The sequence below is a fragment of the Tachysurus fulvidraco genome, chromosome 11, assembly GCF_022655615.1.
Source record: "Tachysurus fulvidraco isolate hzauxx_2018 chromosome 11, HZAU_PFXX_2.0, whole genome shotgun sequence".
NCBI classification, from domain to species: domain Eukaryota; kingdom Metazoa; phylum Chordata; class Actinopteri; order Siluriformes; family Bagridae; genus Tachysurus; species Tachysurus fulvidraco.
The window spans coordinates 15,685,411-15,704,497 of NC_062528.1; the positions used below are offsets into that span (position 1 = coordinate 15,685,411).

Here is a 19,087-nt window from a genome sequence, read left to right on the forward strand (position 1 = left end):
CATCGCAATATAGTGAAATTAGAGTGCTTTCTCAGAGCAGTAGTTTACACACTCTGTAGTGTTCTATCTCAGACCTTTGAGGCTGGTCGTCATTCCAATACTTCACACGTTTTTGTCAGAGTCACTCAGTTCCATGACTCTTCTCTCTACAATCTCCTCCATCTTTCCATTCTTCCATAAACCCAATCCATCTAGTCTGTCTCCCCAAACAGCAAGAGAGACAATAGCCCTTTTCTTTAGCAGTGAGCCTGTCCTGAAGGGCACAAGCACTGGCCTGCGCAGCGCTGACATCATGACCTTTACAAATTAAGTCGAGTGCAAGCAAGGGGGGTTTGGTAAAGGGACATGTATTTGGCTGTACTGTAATGTAACGTAGAAAAGCATGTTTGGTATTTACAGTAGAGACTAAGAACGAAAAAATGAGCTGAGACAAACATTCCAGATAATATAAGAAGGCGGGGAGGGTTGGATGTGATGGACAATTATCAGTTTACATCAACTTCCCTGTGTCGTGTGGTGTCAGGCTCGAACTGGCCTGTTCGAACAATAAACTCTGTGTCTGGAGACACAAGAGGCAGGCGTGAGTGTGTGTGTGTGTGTGTGTGTGTGTGTGTGTGTATTGGGAGTTTGGGAGTGTAACATTTGGATTGTCATTTCATGAATGAAGTATACTATTGTCAGATAGAGACCATGAAAAAGTAAGGTACAGTGTTATCTAAACCAATGACATCATATCTGTGTCATAGTGCCGTGTTAAGAAAACATAACGGTACAAAATTTAGGAGTTTAAAAATTGGAGGATTACACCACAATCCTCCAATTTTTAAACTCCTAAGTTTTGTACCATTATATATTTTGTACCTTTACATTCAGTTGTTTTAAATTTTTAATCACAATTCTATTTTTAACATTATTTTTAACACCAGTGTAAAAGTTTTCAGCAGTCTAAAACTTTGCAATTCTACAATTTCTAGATGACAAAAATGGAAAAATGTGAGATTAATATTTATGTAAAATAAGTGCCATTTTATATACTGTTTTTCTTTATATAAGCCTATAATTTTGTCACATATACATTACAGCACGGTGCAATTTTTCTTCACATATCCCAACTTTTGGAGGTTTTTGAAACCCTGGAACAGAGAGGGTTGAGGGCCTTGCTCAAGCTCCCAACAGTGGCAGCTTGGCAGTGCTGGGGCTTGAACCCTGATCCTTCCATCTACAACCCAGAGCCTTAACCACTTAAGCCATCATATATAGTTACTTTTGCGATATATACATGGTTTATCCTATTTAAAAAGGACACACTTTTAAACCAGTATTATTGTTTTTTTTTTCCCCTTTAGTAATAACTTAACCTACACTATTTGACTATTTTGTCAATCACGTTCCATGTTGTCCTAAGGGCATGCAAACATTTACACATACACATTTTACATTTAAACATTTTGGTAAAGCCTGTATCCAACTTAATGAAGGACATGTCTTCAGCATTGAAATAAAACTCACAAGTCGATGTGATTAACAAACAAACAAACAAATAAAAAAACTATAAGATTAATCAAATTCAGCTTCTTCAAGAAGAAATATCTTTAGTCTTCTGTGCCATTGTTATTTCTTAGATATTGTTCAGAATTGTGCCAATGAGAAATGAAGCAATTTTTTAAAAATAATTTAATTTTAAAATAATTTTAAATATATTTCTTACCATTTTAAAATTCTATCATATTTAATTTTAAAATAATTTAATATGATATAATTTGAAAATGGTAAGAAATATATTTATAACAGATCTACAAGAAGTGATAAGTTCCCTGCTAGGAAATGTCTATCTGTAGAGGGATACTGATGAATTTTTGCTACTACATTTAAACCGCTAAAATTGTGGTGTGCCTGAGGGCCACTGTGGTGATTCTGCTCCTGAGTCATCACAAGTTTAACTCCAGAGAATCCAGAGAAAAAGCCAAACATATCATCACTCCTTTTGACCTATTTGCATTTTCAATCACATAGTCATTCCACCCAGCATAGAAATCACATATTTCTTATTCTTTTCTCTGCATCCCTTCATTTGTTCCACTGCCTCAACTATTTTTTTTTTTTGTTGTGCCAGTGGAACAGTGGTGCTTATTGTGCCACGAACAGCATCGAGGGTCGGTTTGTGAATGGCCTCACGAGTAGAACAATGCTCTGTACAATGCAGCCCTGACATCTCCATCTAGCATAGAGGGAGTGGAGAGAGCGTTGGGGCAAGGTACAAGGGGAGGAGAGATGGAATGAACTTGACTTCAGGTTGGGTGGTACAAGGGGATGTGTGTATCAGGGTACGGCTGCAATCTCTGCTGATTAATGCTTGCTATTTGACCAGAAGAGGAGGCCTGGAGTGATTTGGTGGGTGAGTATTAAAAATTAAACTTGAAGTGCTTGTGTAAAATCTATAGCCATTTTTTGTGAGCTTGTATATTTTTTCTAATGGTTTACAATTCCATCTAGAAAATAATAGCAATATTCTGGTTGGCTTTTTGTAATTTTTATGAATTTGACTTGTTTGCATTGGTATTTGTGGCGGTCAGAGAAGGAGTCGTGTCTATGATGGTGTCACGCTGTTCTGGAGATAAGCTTGAGTGTGGGAGGCTTGGAGAGGATTGCATTTGCTGGCATAAGTGTGCAGGATGTTACTGAGACAGAGCCAATGCATGGATCGAGTGACAGAGAAATAGCAAGAGATGCTCAGGTTAAGGAGGGGGTGTAAAACCTGGGATGTATGCTCACTTTATTTTTCTTATTAATACAAATTTAGCTATTACTGCATTGACGTGTTTCACTGCTTTACTGAGAACCAGTTTATGCCTTGTTGTTTTATGTAGTTATTTAAAGATGAATTTAATTTAATCCTTTCCTCGAGGACCTGTCATTGGCAAGTATGCAATTATGAAATCTTTTGCTTAATTGGGAATGACATTTTGGTCAGCATTTGTCATGTCTGTTTACATTATCTAAATTTGTTTCGGCGTCGGGTCATTTCTATTTTTATCTATTTTTAGATTGTGTTCAGCATATGGTTATTTTTAACAACCCTTAAAGGAATTTATATACTATTGAATCACAAAAAGCAGTTAAATGGAAAATGGATTGTATTATTTTATTCAGAATAGCAATTTTAAAAAAAGGAGAAAATCCTCCTCAGAATTGGAACCAGGCCTCAGTCTCTCCACCCTGAGGTGTGGGCAGGAAGCTACAGTGTAGCACAGAGAGACCACTGAGTCCACCATCTGCCCATAGATGCAAGTCGGTATAAAATAAGATAAATAACACTGCTTACATACACTGCAAAGCTGACTTGAGAGAGTATAAGACTTGCCAATGTATTTTGGTGACTAATCAGTTGCTCAATATCTACAAGAAAACTAGAACAAACAAGAGCAAGGCCACAACTGAGCAATTGCCTGACTGGCTCCAAATATGTGAACATCTAAAAAAAAATGTATAATATATGTAATGTACAAATATGGGAGGTTTTAAGTAAAGAAGTCATTAAAACTAGTTTCACCTTGATTGACAACAGTCTGGGAAATGCATCTGATTTCTAAAATGTCATTTTGGACCTCACACAGTTGTCACACAGCTACAACAGGATGGTTTTCATCATTTTATATTTAAATTTTTTTGTCAAAAAAACCCAGCAGTCTAACTTAATTAGCCATTTTAGTAAGACTTTGCTTACTGAGTATGCACAAATATACAATAGGCCTACTCTCAAACTCAAGGGAGTAGTCATGTTTTGAGACCATCTGGTCCTCGGGTAATTTTAGTAGACACCTGTGCTGGTGTATGGGGTGCACGTCATGGGCTAACCACAAGGCAAGCTGTGCATCGGCCTGTTCCTGATAAATTCCTTCTAACTTAAATACAAAATGTTTCCTTTTAATTTTATTTAAAGGTTACATCCTGGAAATTGAATTTTCAATTTTAAAGAAATGAATGAGTGTGCTCAGCAGTCCTCTCATGACTTCACACTGTTCATCTAACAGCAGGCACCATCATATGTCTTAAACCTCTTGGGTTTCTCTTTCTCATGCTTTCTCTCTCTCTCTCTCTCTCTCTCTCTCTCTCTCTCTCTCTCTCTCTCTCTCTCTCTCTCTCTCTCTCTCTCTCTCTCTCTCTCTCTCTCTCCATTACAGATGATTATGATTTGTTTAACAAGGTCACATTGCTCCTTTGTTGTACGTTGTACTAACAGTTTTGTAATGGAGCGTGTTTCAGTCAGTGTGTAGGAACAACTTTTCCTTGTGTGTGGGATGCTGTGGCATGTTGTGTGACATGAACTTTACACTGTCTGCTTTGTTGCACTTCCATCGCTGACTGTCTTCCTTTCATCTTTACTACGTAAATCTACTCTATATTACAGTTGTCTCCTTGTCCAGTGGATGAAGTTCTCTAACCCTCAAAGTTTATAGAAGTCATACATCTTTCACAGAAAAAGAGAAAACAATCAGAAGGGCTCTCAGACTACATACTGTATACCAACTGTATTATGCTGTATGGAATACTGCAAAGAAACAGATCTGGAGAATCAGGCTTAGTATATAACAACTATAGTTAATAATAGTCAATAAACCATTTTTATAAATGAAGCCAGTTCAATAAATGCATCTGATATTTATGATCTGAGATAAAGATAAAACAGATAATGATAGTGTTTGCCATCATAAGGTCATCAGGAGGTGTAAAAATTAATTTCATACACCTCCTGATGAGTGTAATGTCACATTCAATATTCAGTTTCACAAATGATTGTTATGATGCTAATTTAGATATTTTAAACTATAAAATCAAGTTGTATCTAACTAGAGTATCTAATTAAAATCTTAATTTAGATATTTTAAAGTTTTTAGACATAACATCCTGTAAATACAGTTTAATTGGTGGCATGTCACAGTGAAGGCTCTAAAGGAGAACTAGATTGATGGATGCCAATAAAGAGGAATGTTTGGTGTGGGTTTAGAGCATGGAGGGAAATGTCTGCATATTCAGATCTGCCCACTGCAAACATTCACTCAAATCCATAACTAATGCATGCTTTTATCATCTCATTTCCCGAACCATGTCTTTGTCTCCTGGACTTTCAGTGATCTCCAAGAGAAGCGAAGCAGTGGCGCTTTCGCAGAAACAGAGAAGGAAGAACTGAGCGTCAGCCTTCAGAAGGCCAGAACAGAGCAGCGAGCTGGAGCTGGTATGAGGCAAGTACTTTGGCTATTCTGTGAAAGTCTTGTTTGTTTGCTATGAATGGTTTGCTTGTTTTGCTTGGGCAGTGTTTCAGTGCTGGAGAGGCACTGATGTTTACTCATAGTCACAGTCAACTGGTACATAGATCTTGCTGTAGATATGATGGCATGGATGTTTCACTGCTTCAATAAGTGAGTTTAAAGTGGTCAAGATAATTGCCAAAGTTATGTAGAACAACAAAGATTTGGCCAAAAGTTTATGAACAGTTCTATGCATTTTGCAGATTTGGCAAGGTACAGTACTGTATGTATCATCTCCACAAACGTGCTATGTACGATTATGAGCCGTTCCATCCTTTCAGTGTAGTAAATGTTTGGTTTGGTTGATTACACACCTTTTTTGATTATCTCTTTTTTTTAAATGAACAGAAGTTTTATGTTTTTCTCAGTGAGTCAGGCTTATGAGCTTGAGCTGTCTGGGGAATTTTCAAACATGTCCATCATGGAGATTTCTTAAACAATCCATTCCAAATCTCCCCATCTGTGGTGCCCGTCTGTTCATATGGATGTGTTGATTTTTTTTTTCTGAGAATGTGTCTTTGTGTGTGAGACAGAAAAAAGAAAGATAAAATTATGTGTGTGTATATGTGTGTGTAGCCTTAACAAGGGGATGCACAATGGTGGCACACCATTACAGCCTTTTAAATAAACTGAAGCAGTTGGTAATGCCATTGCACTGTGTCTAATGATTTCTGAATGATGCGTCATCACCACGTATCTGTATCACGAAGAAGCAAAGTCTGAAATCACACTGAGCTATTCTGTTCTCCCACACACTGCAGCTTTGTAGACATCAGGTGCTGAGTGTCATGTCTGATGTAAGGATATGGTTGCTTTGGGGGCTGTGTGTGAGCAAGATAATCTTTGTTGTTCACGAAGAACCCTAATTTTATGGATGATCATTCTGGTCCCCTTTATCTTGTGTTTGCTGTGTTTAGAGAACTGAATAAGGCAGCTGATTCAAAAGTAATAGAGATCAATTTTAGAGAGGTAGAGGTGTTTTTTGCCAAATGACCTAACAGGTTGTAACACACTGCAAGGTTGAATTAGTTAATATATAAAACTGATATGATATCATATTTTTGTTTACTTTTTTAATGAATGTATTTTTACTTGAATTTTAAAGTGACTTTTTTGCGTTTTGTTTTATAACAAGGATATTGTAAAACTGGCAAAAGAAATTCTGTTGATTAACTATAGTCAAGATTCATAACTATTCATGCTGTTATTTATTTATGGTTTATGCAAGAACATTCACAGTGTACATTTGGTATAGTTTTATGCTTAAATATTTGATGTGAAATGTTTTCAGGTTAATGGTCCTGAATTGAACCGACACTATGAAGTCCTTGGAACTGCTGCTGCCTTTACTGCTACTTGTAAGAGGTAATAACCTCTTCTCTGTTGGTATCAATTATGGACTGGAAATTACATTCCACTTGAAAGATTTCCTTCCCCTCTTAAATTATTAAATGCCATTCCCCCCCTTTTTATTTTATTTTACAGATTTACATGCTCAATGGAATGTATGGATGCCCAGGGACATGTCAGCAATGACTAACTCCTGTGTGGTAATCCCATGCACATTCATGTACCCCTCAGGAGTCAGGCCATATAGGGGCACACATGGAATCTGGTATTTTGGCCAACCCTATCCACAACTTTTCCCTCCAGTGGTTTTCAAGTCTCGCACAGACATTGTGCATGAAAGCTACAAAGGCCGTTCTAAGCTCTTGGGTGACCTCTCGCAGAAGAACTGCACGCTGCAAATCAGCAACCTTGGAACTGAGCATGCAGGGAGGTACTACTTCAGAGCCGATCTAGGAGGAGCAAACATCTACACATTCCCAGATTTCACTGAGCTCAAGGTGTTGGGTAAGACCACTATAATAGTATAATATGACAGACTATAAATTATAAATGATAATATGTTTGGACTACTGGGCCACAGAGATATGTCCATTGGTTCATGAAAATAAATGGCTAAATAACTTTAAGCATTTGGAATCTCTGCTTCTTTCTTAGACCAGCCCAAAATTGATGTTCCCGAAGAAATAGTCAGTGATAAGACATTGGAATTGACGTGCTATGCTCCAGACAACTGTCCTGACATGAGTCCTGAGATCCATTGGATGTTCACAGAATATCTCCCTGAACCTCATTTTACAGCAGACTATGTGGAAGAAGGCAACACAGCAGTGATGTCTAGCACACTTACTTTTACACCCAAAGCTATGCACAATGCACAAATGGTGGGCTGTAATGTACATTACCCCAACACCACTTTGGTCTATGAGCGTATCATCTTTCTGGATGTCAAGTGTGAGTATGTAAACCTTTAGCTTTCTTTTACAAGCTAAATGACTTTTGAAGGAAAGCATTACCTGATTACTGTTGACAGTGTTCAGCAATAAATAGTTTAAAGTGGCATAAAACCTAAATTTTGCACACACTTTTAATTCGTTGAACGTAGCATTGTTCAGTGGGTTTGGATATAATTCCATCTTCCATTCTCCTCTTTGGGAGTGTAAGTCAAGGACAATTCAGATAGTTTCATTAAACTGGAGGCAGTAAAATTTTTTGAGTGAAACAATAAAATACATGTTAGGTTAAGATTGTTCTTTCTCTCTCTAGATGCTCCTCGCAATGTCTGGGTAAATGTCTCTCAGGAAGTCATGGAAGGGAGTTCTGTGATACTTCACTGTGATGTGGACAGCAACCCTATACCCCAGATTTCATGGTTCTTTGGGGATGAACTGCTGATGTCAGAAACTGCCTCAAATGCTTCTTTTTTTCTGGATTTTTTGAATGCAGAGCAGGAAGGTATATATACCTGTGTAGGGGAAAATGTCTATGGAACAATGAACTCCTCCCTGTACTTGACTGTCAGATGTAAGTCTTTATGTATCTCTTGTTGTATTTTCTGAATTATTTTTGTGTCTTTTTGATTATTATCTTCATTTGCCCCTAGGTCAGTCTCTATACATTGTTTGTTGGTTTGTCTAATAGATCCCCCAAGAAAACCAGTGGTGAATGAATCTTTGGTGGTGATGGAGGACTCCTCTCTGGCTCTCTATTGCAGTAGCAAGGGCAATCCTGTCCCTACACTTACCTGGCTGAAGGATGGAGCACTGATTGGAACCATAAAAGCTGAAGAATTGTCCATACTTGAGCTTACAGAAATCAACCCACAGGCAGATGGCACATACCGCTGCCTGGCTGAGAATGAATATGGCCGGGCCAGCAGTTCTCTAAATATCACTGTGGAGTGTGAGTTAGTAACAAATGAAGCTAAATGTTAAATGAGTCTTTCAGGCAGATAAGGACATCAGGGAATGAGAATACGTAGAGCTTCTGATTTCTTTACATAAGACAAAATGAAGTTAAATTAAATTCAGAAGTTCCTGACCCTTCTTTCTGTCCCCATAGTTGCACCTATTTTACTGGACGAGTCCAAGTGCACCATAGTGCGAGAGGGGGTGCAGTGTGTCTGCATAGCCACAGGGAATCCTGAGCCATCCATTGTATTCTACCTGCCTGACCGCAACATCACCATTAATGATACAAATGGCCGTTTCAACTTCTACACGCATTCAGATGGCTATACATCAACTGGCATGATCAAACTGAGGGAGAAGGGTGACCGGGAGAACAACGAAGACATAGCTGTTCATGTACAATGCGGCATTTCTAACATGTATGGCTCTCAGTCTATTCGGCTGGAGCTACAGCAAGAAAGTGAGTTCAGCCTTAAGATGTAATGAAATCTTAACCTCCTATGACCTGGTGTCCACATACGTGGACATCACTGCATCTAAAATGCAAGTCCAAACTAAAGCTCCGGTCTTAGGAGGTTAATAAACCTAATCCAGGTGATTTATTGACTTTAAATATTTTGATGTTATATGCAGCATTTTTAGTGCGGTTTGCCCATTTAATTCCATGGTGGGATTTTTTCTTAATCAGGGATTAACTATACTTTAAATAGACCTTTACCTTACTTTTGATAAAATAAATTAAGTGTGCCATGTTCAAATTTGTTATGCTTTTTTGATGATAATAACTATGATTATGGTGCTTGATTGCAACCATTTATATTATTTTTTCCATGAATATCAATGAACACATTTGTATCATGTTTCAGAAAAATACCTGATGGCTGTGATAGTGGGAACCATTGGAGGAGTGGCAGTTATTGCTTTTATCATTGCAGCTGTAAGATATGTGGGACAAAACAATAAAAAGTAAGTAATTTACCATACCCGTTGGACAGATCTGGGAAAAGGGGCAAAGCAAGGAAACACCAAAGCCTAGTCATCCATTCTTAAATGTGTTTCTTTTGGATCTTGGTATATACGTGACCCATTCAGAGCTGAAACAATTTGATCAAATGGTAAGATGGTACATGCAACGAGTTGGCAAACAAAATGACAGCGTTGGCCATGATGTGGACTCCAGATGACCAGACTAACAAGACTTTGATTTGCCTTCCATTGCTTTCTAGACTCAAACACTAAGCTAAGCTAAACAAAGCAAAGGCACTTAACCTCAGTGTTTCAGCTAATATACAACCACTATTATGCTCCAACCAACAGTAAAAAAAATAAACAGTTCCACCTATTTTGACAATGAAACCAAAAAAAAAAGCCATTCACAAGAGTCTCTTGGTTAGGGGGGCAAAAGTAATCTGCCTTTCTCAAAATGGATGCCCAGGCTATAGTGTTGCCCTGAGCTAGTCAATAGCGTCGTTCCATGTGAGACAGAGTCTGATCCTCTGACTCCAACCTCCAGAGAGAATGGCAACCCTGGGCAGGACGTGGGCTCTAGAGTGGAGAATCCCTCCATGTACTACAGCGCAGTCAAGAAGGACAAACAAAGTCTCAGGAAAAAAGTGGTGAGATATTATGCCGATGAATTATGATTATAACACTATTTTTACATGTACAGTTGTTTATAGTGGTGTATTGCTGATGTCTTGGGGTTGTTACATGCTTTGCAATGGCACCAAAAAATAGGATTAAATCTAATTTATTCAATTCTGTACACTCAACATCAATGTGTAATAGTTTATGTCTTTGTAGTCCATTGTGGACTGTAGGATTCTGCTTAAATTTAACACAAATAAATTTAGCATCCTCAATAAAATATCAAAGGACACTTCCTTCATACTCTTGTTGGATGCCGTAAGCTATGCTCACATTACAAGCTTCACTGCCCAATACTGATTGCATGCTCAAATTTGATCGGTCTCTCTTGACATTTCATATTTCCCCCCAAAACATCCTGAATGGACACGTAATGTGCTACAAAAAAAAAAACAAATGAGATAGGTGAGACATTTCGTCCTAGAAGAAGGAACAAATAAATGCAGTAATAGTTGTGTTCAAGGTTGTGTTCCTTTTTGACCTCAGAGCTGTTGCGTATTTCCACAGAAGACAAAGAGGTTGTTCAAAGCACATTAAGCAACCATGCCCTCTATGTCGATTCAAGTGTTTGTCTATTTTGAACTTTCCCTTGAAGCACTTTAGCACTTTAGTTATGTTTGTTTGTGCCCACACTTTGCCATTTCTTGAGTGATCTACTCAGTTTCAGTAGCTTCCTTTCGGTTTAGCTTGAATCAAATAATTTGCCTAAATTTCAAGTAAATCACCAATTTATTCATCCTTCACTGAATATAGTCACTCCATTGTTGTTTTGTCAGAATCTTGACACTGAAAGATGATGCAAGTAATATGCACATGCTGTAAGCTTTAGTCATGTTTACGAAAAAAAAAAAAAGCCACTTCTCATTTTTGTCATATGGCCAGCAATGTAAAATATGCAAGATATGTTAAAAAGGAAAAAGATATTGTACAGGAAACAGCCTGGGTTTTATTTATCTATAAATAAGTTGTTTCCCAGTATTACAAAGTGGTGTAATTTTAGGAGTTTAGGTGTGGATAGTTGCAAGCCTGATGATGGCATTTGCTTCAAAGCATTTCCTGATTATTCTTTCCTCCTTCATTGCTTTTCTGCATTCTTTGTCTTTTTGTCTTTTCCCTAACTTAACAGCTTAAGACTGAGCTGCTGGGCTCTAGGTTTAATTCCATCCTAGAAGAAAGCACGGTAAGGCTAACAAATTAACAGCTGGAGTACAAGTACTCCTATGTAGAAAACAATCACCATAGTACACTGAGACTATATTTTCTTTAAACATTCATTACATTAGTTATTGCCTAACATGATGCAAATGCTTGGCTTCTTTGGCTTTGCTACGTTTAACCTAACAACCTGCTTTTGATTGCCAACTCATGTCATTATTTTATCAGGATACTCAATGGGGAAAAAATAAATGATAGTAAGTCCTGAAATTGACTCTGAATGCAGTAATTCCTTGTTTTAATTTTGCAGGGAGAAGACAGCGATTACCAGCATGTTGGCTCAACTGCAGGCATGGAGAGGCAAGAGCTGAACTTTCTCGGGCGACGCCGAGAGGGAGGGTTGGGGAGGGGGGATGATACCACTGACTACACAGAGATCAAAGCCAAATGAACCGCGATCCTTCCCTGAAGCTTCGACTGAAAGGGATACAGTGGCCTCTAGTTCCAAATACAAATACAATTTGCTTTAGTCTATACCTGTTAACTTGCCAAAATTGAACAAATCTATAATTCTATTGGCTTGCACTTTGTTTATGTATTTTACTGTAATGTTTCTGAAACAAAATCAGTCCCTATGTACAACCATATAGAATACCTCTAAATCTCATTTCTGCATTTATGCTGTGTAGGGTCCAAACAAGCTGGCAAGGGGTGTTCTACACCATTTGCAGGATTATATTAATGTTACTATGTTAAGTACTTGTTGTTGCCTTGGTTGTATCCAGGATCTCTTTCTCTAGTGGTCATTCACACTGTGTCCGCAGCAAGTCGAAGCGTCAGGGAACGAGACATGCAGCATGTCTCGAAGTTCTAGCACTATCTCCAGTAGAATGTTTTCTCAAATCTCAAAATCTCAAATCTCAGAATGATTTCTCAGCCACTTTCTAAGTGTACCATGATAAGTGCTCAGTGAAGTTTGCATTCTGTATTTCTAATGATATGCCCTAAAGTGATTGTTAGATTGTCTTTAAGTTTGTGTGACTCCACAAAGTAAGGAAAAGGATATTGTTTACCTGGTGAATTTCTTTAAAGTGTTAAGGAAGGGTTAAAGGAATGGCTGACTAATTATTGGTCATTTTATCTGTATAGTGCAGAGTGATGATGATGATGATGAATATGATGAATATGATGATGATGATGATGATGATGATGTTTAGATCAAACAGAAACTTTTGCAGTTATTTATTCCTTTTCAAATGTTACATACTTAAGAGGTGATTAAAAGATAATTATTGCACTTATTTGCCTTGGAAAACTTTAAAGTGCAGTATTTTGGACTATTAAAAATAATAGAGATGCAATTTCAGTGCTATTGCTAAGTGAAGTACTTTTTTTAAGAGGAAAGTGTGTCAGTGGTCAATGACCTTACTTTTCCACATATTTAAGACACATGGCAAATGGAGTGGACTTTACACCCCTCTTTCTTGAAGTCCATTTCTTGCCAATATATAATTATATTTTATTTTATTTCAAGGCTGGAGACACATCTCCAGACTATTTTATTTTATTTTTATATTATTATTATTATTATTATTATTATTATTATTATTATTATTATTATTATTATTATTATTATATTTTTTTTTACAAAGTCTCTACTCTAAGGGTAAATTCAGAATATCGACGAACCAGCCATGAAGACAACAAAATGCAATCCAACACAACTAAATACATATTCAAAGCACAGTGGAAGTCACGTTAGGTCTGTTAAAATGAATACACAAAAGTGTCATATTCAAAACTATCACTTTACCCAGGGGTGCTTTAATGAAATGTATTATTTATTATCCTTAAAACATCCTCTATTGAGGTTATATCAAATTCATCATGATGTACAATATATGTACATATATCAAACCTTAACCTATACAACTCGATGTTTACTAAATATTTAACACATAAAAGCACTTACTTTGAATTTGTAAAGATTTCATAAAAAGCACCAATATGAAGGCATATGAAATATGTAAATATGCATCTATTCTATGTTGTCAATCCTTTAAACCCTAGGAGAAGGTTTTTATTGGATTTTCAGCACAGAAATATAAAACAGGCAATTAATAACAGATTTATTTATAAAAAGGCATATATTTAGGAGAGCATTTTGGTAGTCCAGTCTAATTATTCACTATATTGTGTATTGTAAAGAGTATTTGTAAGCGTTTGACTGTGTGATGAGATGATAACAATGATGAATTTTTGTTTTAGTTATATAATAATTTATACAGGGACTTTGCAACCCTTGAATAAAACAACACTGTTCAGAGCTAATTTTTTCTTTTGTTCTGTTAAAAAAATGTTCACCTTCAATGCCATCTTTAAAACAAACAAATAAATTAAACGAGATGGGGATAAAAACACAGACTGTATATTTTGTTTTTATTGAAATGTAAACATTAAAAATAAAACTAACAAAAACAAACAAAATGCTATGCATTAATGCAAATGTATCATTTCATGTTTTGTTTAACATCATCCACTGGATTTGAGGAAGAAAAGTGAGTCTGAATGTGTTATGTGGTTAAAGATCACCGGCAGTGTTCCTTTTTTTTATTTTTTATTTATTTAATTTTTTTTTTAGAAGTAATTCCACATATTTTTGAAATATTTTCTATCAATGTGTGAACTTCAAAAGAATTTCAGTTCTGATACCGAATTCATGATGGTCATGATAATAGCCTAAAAGTGTATATTTGACCCTGCTCTCTGGAGGATGGTGTCTCTAAAGATGTTATATATTTGCTGCATGACACATTGTTCATGTGTTCTAGAAGAAGCTTGGATTAGCCATTAACTATTATACAATAGAAGAGACCTAGAGTGCTTGAAAGTGTTTTAGTCATGCAGTCATGCATGATTGAACGTACTTGTGGTTAGAAGACGTGTACAAATAAATGTTTAGGGGCATGTAAAAAGTAGAAGTGCTTTTTAAAGCTTGAGGAAGGATGTGAAATCGGTTAGAACAGCCTTCAACACCACACAAATTCTTTCATCGGTCAAAATTTAACAAGTGCTGGAGAAAGGACGACGTGACGGAAAGACAAAGGTGAGTTAGATTGATTTTTAAATGCAAGAATATAATAATCATGATAGTAGATAGTAATCACTACTATTATATACTAATATAGTAATCAGTAGCATACTGTGGCTGTTTAGCTCTTACTTCTGTTCTACAAGCACTAAGGTAAATAGTTTAAATGCTATCGATATCAGGACAGAGCACATGAATCTTCCATGGTGGCGTCAAAGTAATTTTTCAGTGGTGCTGGAATTGCTCGCAGCCTATCCAAGGATACACAACATAATTATGTTGGTTTGACAAAACTTCAGTTTAAGCTTATTTTTTAATATACTTCTAATTTGATTTCTTGTTTGTTGTTATTATATAATGAGAGCTGTGTGTAAGCATGTTTTTAATTATGTGCAGATCTGGCTTTGGGTTTGAGGAATTCTGAGACATGAATGCACTAATAATCATTGTATTGCTCTTCCCATTCACAATAACTGCCAGTAACGGTAGGTTCTGCTCTCTACCATAGCATGTATACTACTCTACATAATTATTAATTTGTCTAGTAATACAATATGACTCATTTGTGTGCATGCAAACCCCTTTCCTTCAGACAGTAACACAATTCTATTCTTTTTTTATATATATATTTTTCCAAGGGACTACTGAAAGTATTGCAACAACATCTCAAGGTATCACTGTTAAATTTGTCAAATAATGCTGCATCATTATTTAACAAAAGCTTTTTTTCTTGTGTTTTCCCCAAAATGATGTTCCCTCATATTGCAAATATGTATGTAGAATGAATTAAAGCTGGAATAATAATAATAATAATAGTTTTTTTAATTAATCAAAAAAAGAAAAAACATAACTGCCGGCAAATCAGAGAGAAATGAAACACTCTGAACTTGCCATTTTATTTCTTAATTATATTCTTTTTCAACATTAAAATGTAAAATGTAAACACCAATAGTTCTGATAATAGATTAGAACTCACGTGTTACGTGCAAAAGTCTGCAAACTGTTTGTTGTTGTGGCTTTGTGCAATGCTTCACAGTTAAAAAGAGGTTTAGAGATGTGTTAAATGGAAATATTTTAATCATTCACTGTTGCGTAGATGATAACTTCCGATGTTTGGTAAATATCTTCTCTATTTTTTAACCACATTGATCGAGTTGCTAAGCAGTACTATTGATGTTTCTCACAGGCAATACAAATGACCAATATAGCAAAACCACAATCTCACCTTCTACCAACGCTTCCTTCCAAAAAACTAATGGTACTCCCATTATCCCAGCCTGTACCGTGCAATCACAAAGTGAGTTTGATATTTCTTTCTGAATTCAAATAAGTAATTCATAACACTTTGTTCTATATTTACTGTTACCTTTCTTAATATCTACTCATTTATGGCACAGTTAGCTTTAATATATATGTTTTTTCTTTATTTCCTAATGAGTTAAGTATTAATTTGTTCTTATACCACAGCAAATCTGATTTGTTGGTGGTGTTGTATAGTGTTTGTGTGGGGAGTTGGAGGGGGATTTAGAATCGACATAACACCACTTCATTGATTAATAATATTTATTAACCGCACACCCAGTCAAGGATTAATCCTTATGATAACATGGGCTACAGACTAATAAGTGTCATGTAGGCCAAGCATGTGTTAGATTTTGTGTGGTAATCTCTGGTGTTTACTATTTTGATATTTTCATGTGACTTTGTTCGATTAAGAAACTACTGAGGCCAAGAAAAATTGTGGAAATGGACTTTTCAGCTCAGGTAAAGAATCTAAATCATTAGATAAAAATGTTATTAACAAGGTAATGTTTAGATGATAAAAGCCAGAAAGACTCTGATACTAGAAAGGTGTGGCATCAACTGGTAAGCAACACAGAGCTTATAGTTCTTATTGAACTATTGACATGAGAGTTCATATATACTGTGTGGATATTATAACGTTATTACGTTCATGTGTTGATGAGCAGGAAGCTGGTGAACATGAATGCAGAGGTCTCTTTGGTTTTTGTAGACCATGGAGGTCATTTTCAAAGGTCTGGTTGTGTTCTGCATTATTTTGTCAAGTCACTGCTTAGAAACAAACATTAAAAAAAAAAATTCTGAAAAAGGGGAATATACACTACTCTGAAAAGCAATCAGATAACAACCTTTAGGTTTTTAACTGTACCAAGTATCAGCTGATCTGTAACCTGAGGGTGAGCCTGAAGCTCCAGTCACCCCACAATAAAACACACACAGAGGTTTCAGTGTTCTAGAAAGAGATACAGAGAAAATGTAATGGAGTAAAAATAATCTCAGTGAAAATAAGTAACATATTGAGTGACTGAGGAAATGTGCTGTGCTGAAGCTAAATCGTAAATGAAGACAGATGTAGCTTCTTAATGCATGCGTAATGCATAATGTGCAACCATTATCATTTATTCATAGATGTTGATTTTTTTTGTCCTCTTCTAAATAAACAAACCGTTTTCCCTGTATAATGCAAATTTCATACCTTTAGAGAATGCAAGTTCAAAAGCTCTCACTTCATGTTATCTTTTGTACCTTCAAGTTCTAGGAAAGTGACTCTAGTGTAAGCAATTTATAGAGGGGACAGAGTTGTAAATAATGTTAAATGTGAATGATACTGAGATTAGAAACTTGAGCACTGGGCAGAATACTAGAGATATGGCACTTGTTTAAAATCAATTTTTAAATATAATAAATGCATAGAACTATTTTCAATCTAGCTAAGTTAGCACAAGATGTCTTATTTGCAAAATGTTATTCAAATCAAAGTCTCAGCATATCATTAGTGCCAGGACTTCTGCTACATTTATTCTGGTATTAATAAACTTCTCATTATAGCACTAAAGCTGCTTAGAACATAAAGTATACAGGGGAATATACATATACAGTGGCAATTACTAAGAAAAGCCTTCACTTTCATTGCCTGCTCTCACAAGTTTTATTATTTACATATGGCAACATCATTACTACTGTAAACGTAGGTCTTTTAAAGATTGCATATAACTGGGTTAGATTTAGCAAAGCTTAGAGAGTTTAACATAGTAACAGAGGCCACATTCAGAACTAAAATAGTCAGAGCATACTAGCCTCAAAATGAGAATGAGATAGGTTCCTCATTCCACATGTGAAAAAACAAGTACCAGAAAAAGCAGAACTAAGAAAAGCTAAAAAAAAAAAACCCCAACAGAAAACAAAGAGCACACAATCTAAAACAAACGTTCTACGAGTTAAAATGACTGAGACTGTACAGTACTGCATGAATCAATAAACGGAATGCACCTACACTAACGCTAATGCTCTGTAACTTTTCCTTCAATTTGGCTTGTGAATTCTTACACATCTGTGATCAGGAGACAAAGGCCTTCTCTGCTTTTCACCATTCTTCATAAAAAGGAAGATAGAAAAAAAATATGTGTTGTTCACTTGTTGTTTAAAAGGTTGTTTAAAAATTGTTTAATATTTGTTATTACTGTGACAAGTGTTCACTTTTTTTCTGTATGTAGCTTGTGATGCACATTTTTATACAATATTTATTATTTACATCATTTTCATCATTTCATTACAGTATTTTCTTTATCTGAAGACAGTCAATGTAGGTTTCTGGACCTAAAGACAATTCTCACATTTTTGTCGGGAGTGATTTGTTCAGCACTTGTTTTCTCTACTGTGTTGTGCTTTGTAGCCATCTGCAAAAGGTACAGTAAGATTTAATTTACAATTCTAGATTCTGATTTCAGATGTTTTTTTTTGTGAGATTGTGAGGTGTCAGATTGTATCAGATATTTTTTTTGTGCCGAATGCTGGGATGGGGGAACATTTCCATTACATTTTAAATTCAAACTATGAAACCATGTCATTTGTAGCACATATCACTTATTAGTGGCTTATAGTTGTGTAATCTTTGAGCCTAGACTGTAGTATCTAATGCTCCTACTGGTGATAGTAACACTAATATGTACAAAGTTGTTTTTGTGTATTGTGCATATGTGACTGTGCATGGGTTTCTCTTCATGTTGACATGCATAGATGGAATGCAAGAACCAAAGTTTTTTCACACATTTTCTGTGCAGATTCAGAGCAACAGATGCAAACAAAGACGAAGAAAGTATTGCCTTAAAGGATGTTAAACGTGAAAATGAACTAGTAAGACATTATCATTCGACATTTCATCCTGTGCAAACCTCTAAAATGACTAAGAGCAAACATCTTCCTTGTCATGCAAGGAAAAAGAATGAAAATAATATATAATGTAAAATGTTATCACTTTCCGACAAATATTCAACTAATTTTAACCAATTGCTATTGTTCAACTTCACACAATAGTCTGAAATTGAGACTGGGCTGATATATTTCTAACCCAGAGTGTTGATTCATGCAGCTTCTCAGTGACAGTCATGTCAGTTGATTACACTTGAACTTTAAATGCCCCTAACTGAAAAGTTGAAACTTAATATATTTTCCCAGCTGGTGATACAGTCTGAAGAAGACAAGGTAGATGACAAGGACCCTCTTCAAGTACAGACTCCAGCTGAGGTCTCCACAAAGACATCTGGAACTGAAGAAGAGAGGAAGCTCTTAGAAAAGGAACATACAGAAGGAGCAGGAGCAGTGTCTGAAGT

At 36.0% G+C, this 19,087-nt stretch overlaps 1 protein-coding gene across 3 annotated transcripts; it reads left to right on the plus strand.

The window, feature by feature from the left end:
* The first annotated feature begins 1,794 nt into the window (after positions 1-1,794).
* On the plus strand, positions 1,795-19,087 carry mag (myelin associated glycoprotein). Of its 3 annotated transcripts, XM_027144964.2 has the most exons (18): positions 1,795-2,395; positions 5,130-5,240; positions 6,598-6,671; positions 6,792-7,160; positions 7,311-7,607; positions 7,920-8,177; positions 8,295-8,555; positions 8,715-9,023; positions 9,430-9,529; positions 10,077-10,179; positions 11,337-11,390; positions 11,676-14,471; positions 14,853-14,941; positions 15,095-15,127; positions 15,643-15,753; positions 18,034-18,163; positions 18,539-18,611; positions 18,933-19,087. In XM_027144964.2, exons 3-12 carry the CDS (start codon positions 6,626-6,628, stop codon positions 11,814-11,816), a joined length of 1,938 nt encoding a protein of 645 aa, XP_027000765.2. In that variant the 5' UTR covers positions 1,795-2,395; positions 5,130-5,240; positions 6,598-6,625; the 3' UTR covers positions 11,817-14,471; positions 14,853-14,941; positions 15,095-15,127; positions 15,643-15,753; positions 18,034-18,163; positions 18,539-18,611; positions 18,933-19,087. The 3 variants fall into 3 exon arrangements, with proteins under 3 accessions (XP_027000765.2, XP_027000833.2, XP_027000843.2); XM_027145032.2 differs by lacking the exon at positions 11,337-11,390; XM_027145042.2 differs by lacking the exons at positions 10,077-10,179; positions 11,337-11,390 and having other exon boundaries at positions 1,796-2,395.

What these genes read in the sequence shown, in the direction of transcription:
- mag (XM_027144964.2), top strand. Translation starts at nt 6,626, where the DNA reads ATGAAGTCCTTGGAACTGCTGCTGCCTTTACTGCTACTTGTAAGAG. An exon ending in CATCTTTCTGGATGTCAAGT is followed by an intron (nt 7,608 to 7,919) that starts GTGAGTATGTAA and finishes TTCTCTCTCTAG; the next exon opens with ATGCTCCTCGCAATGTCTGG. An exon ending in GCTGGAGCTACAGCAAGAAA is followed by an intron (nt 9,024 to 9,429) that starts GTGAGTTCAGCC and finishes ATCATGTTTCAG; the next exon opens with AAAAATACCTGATGGCTGTG.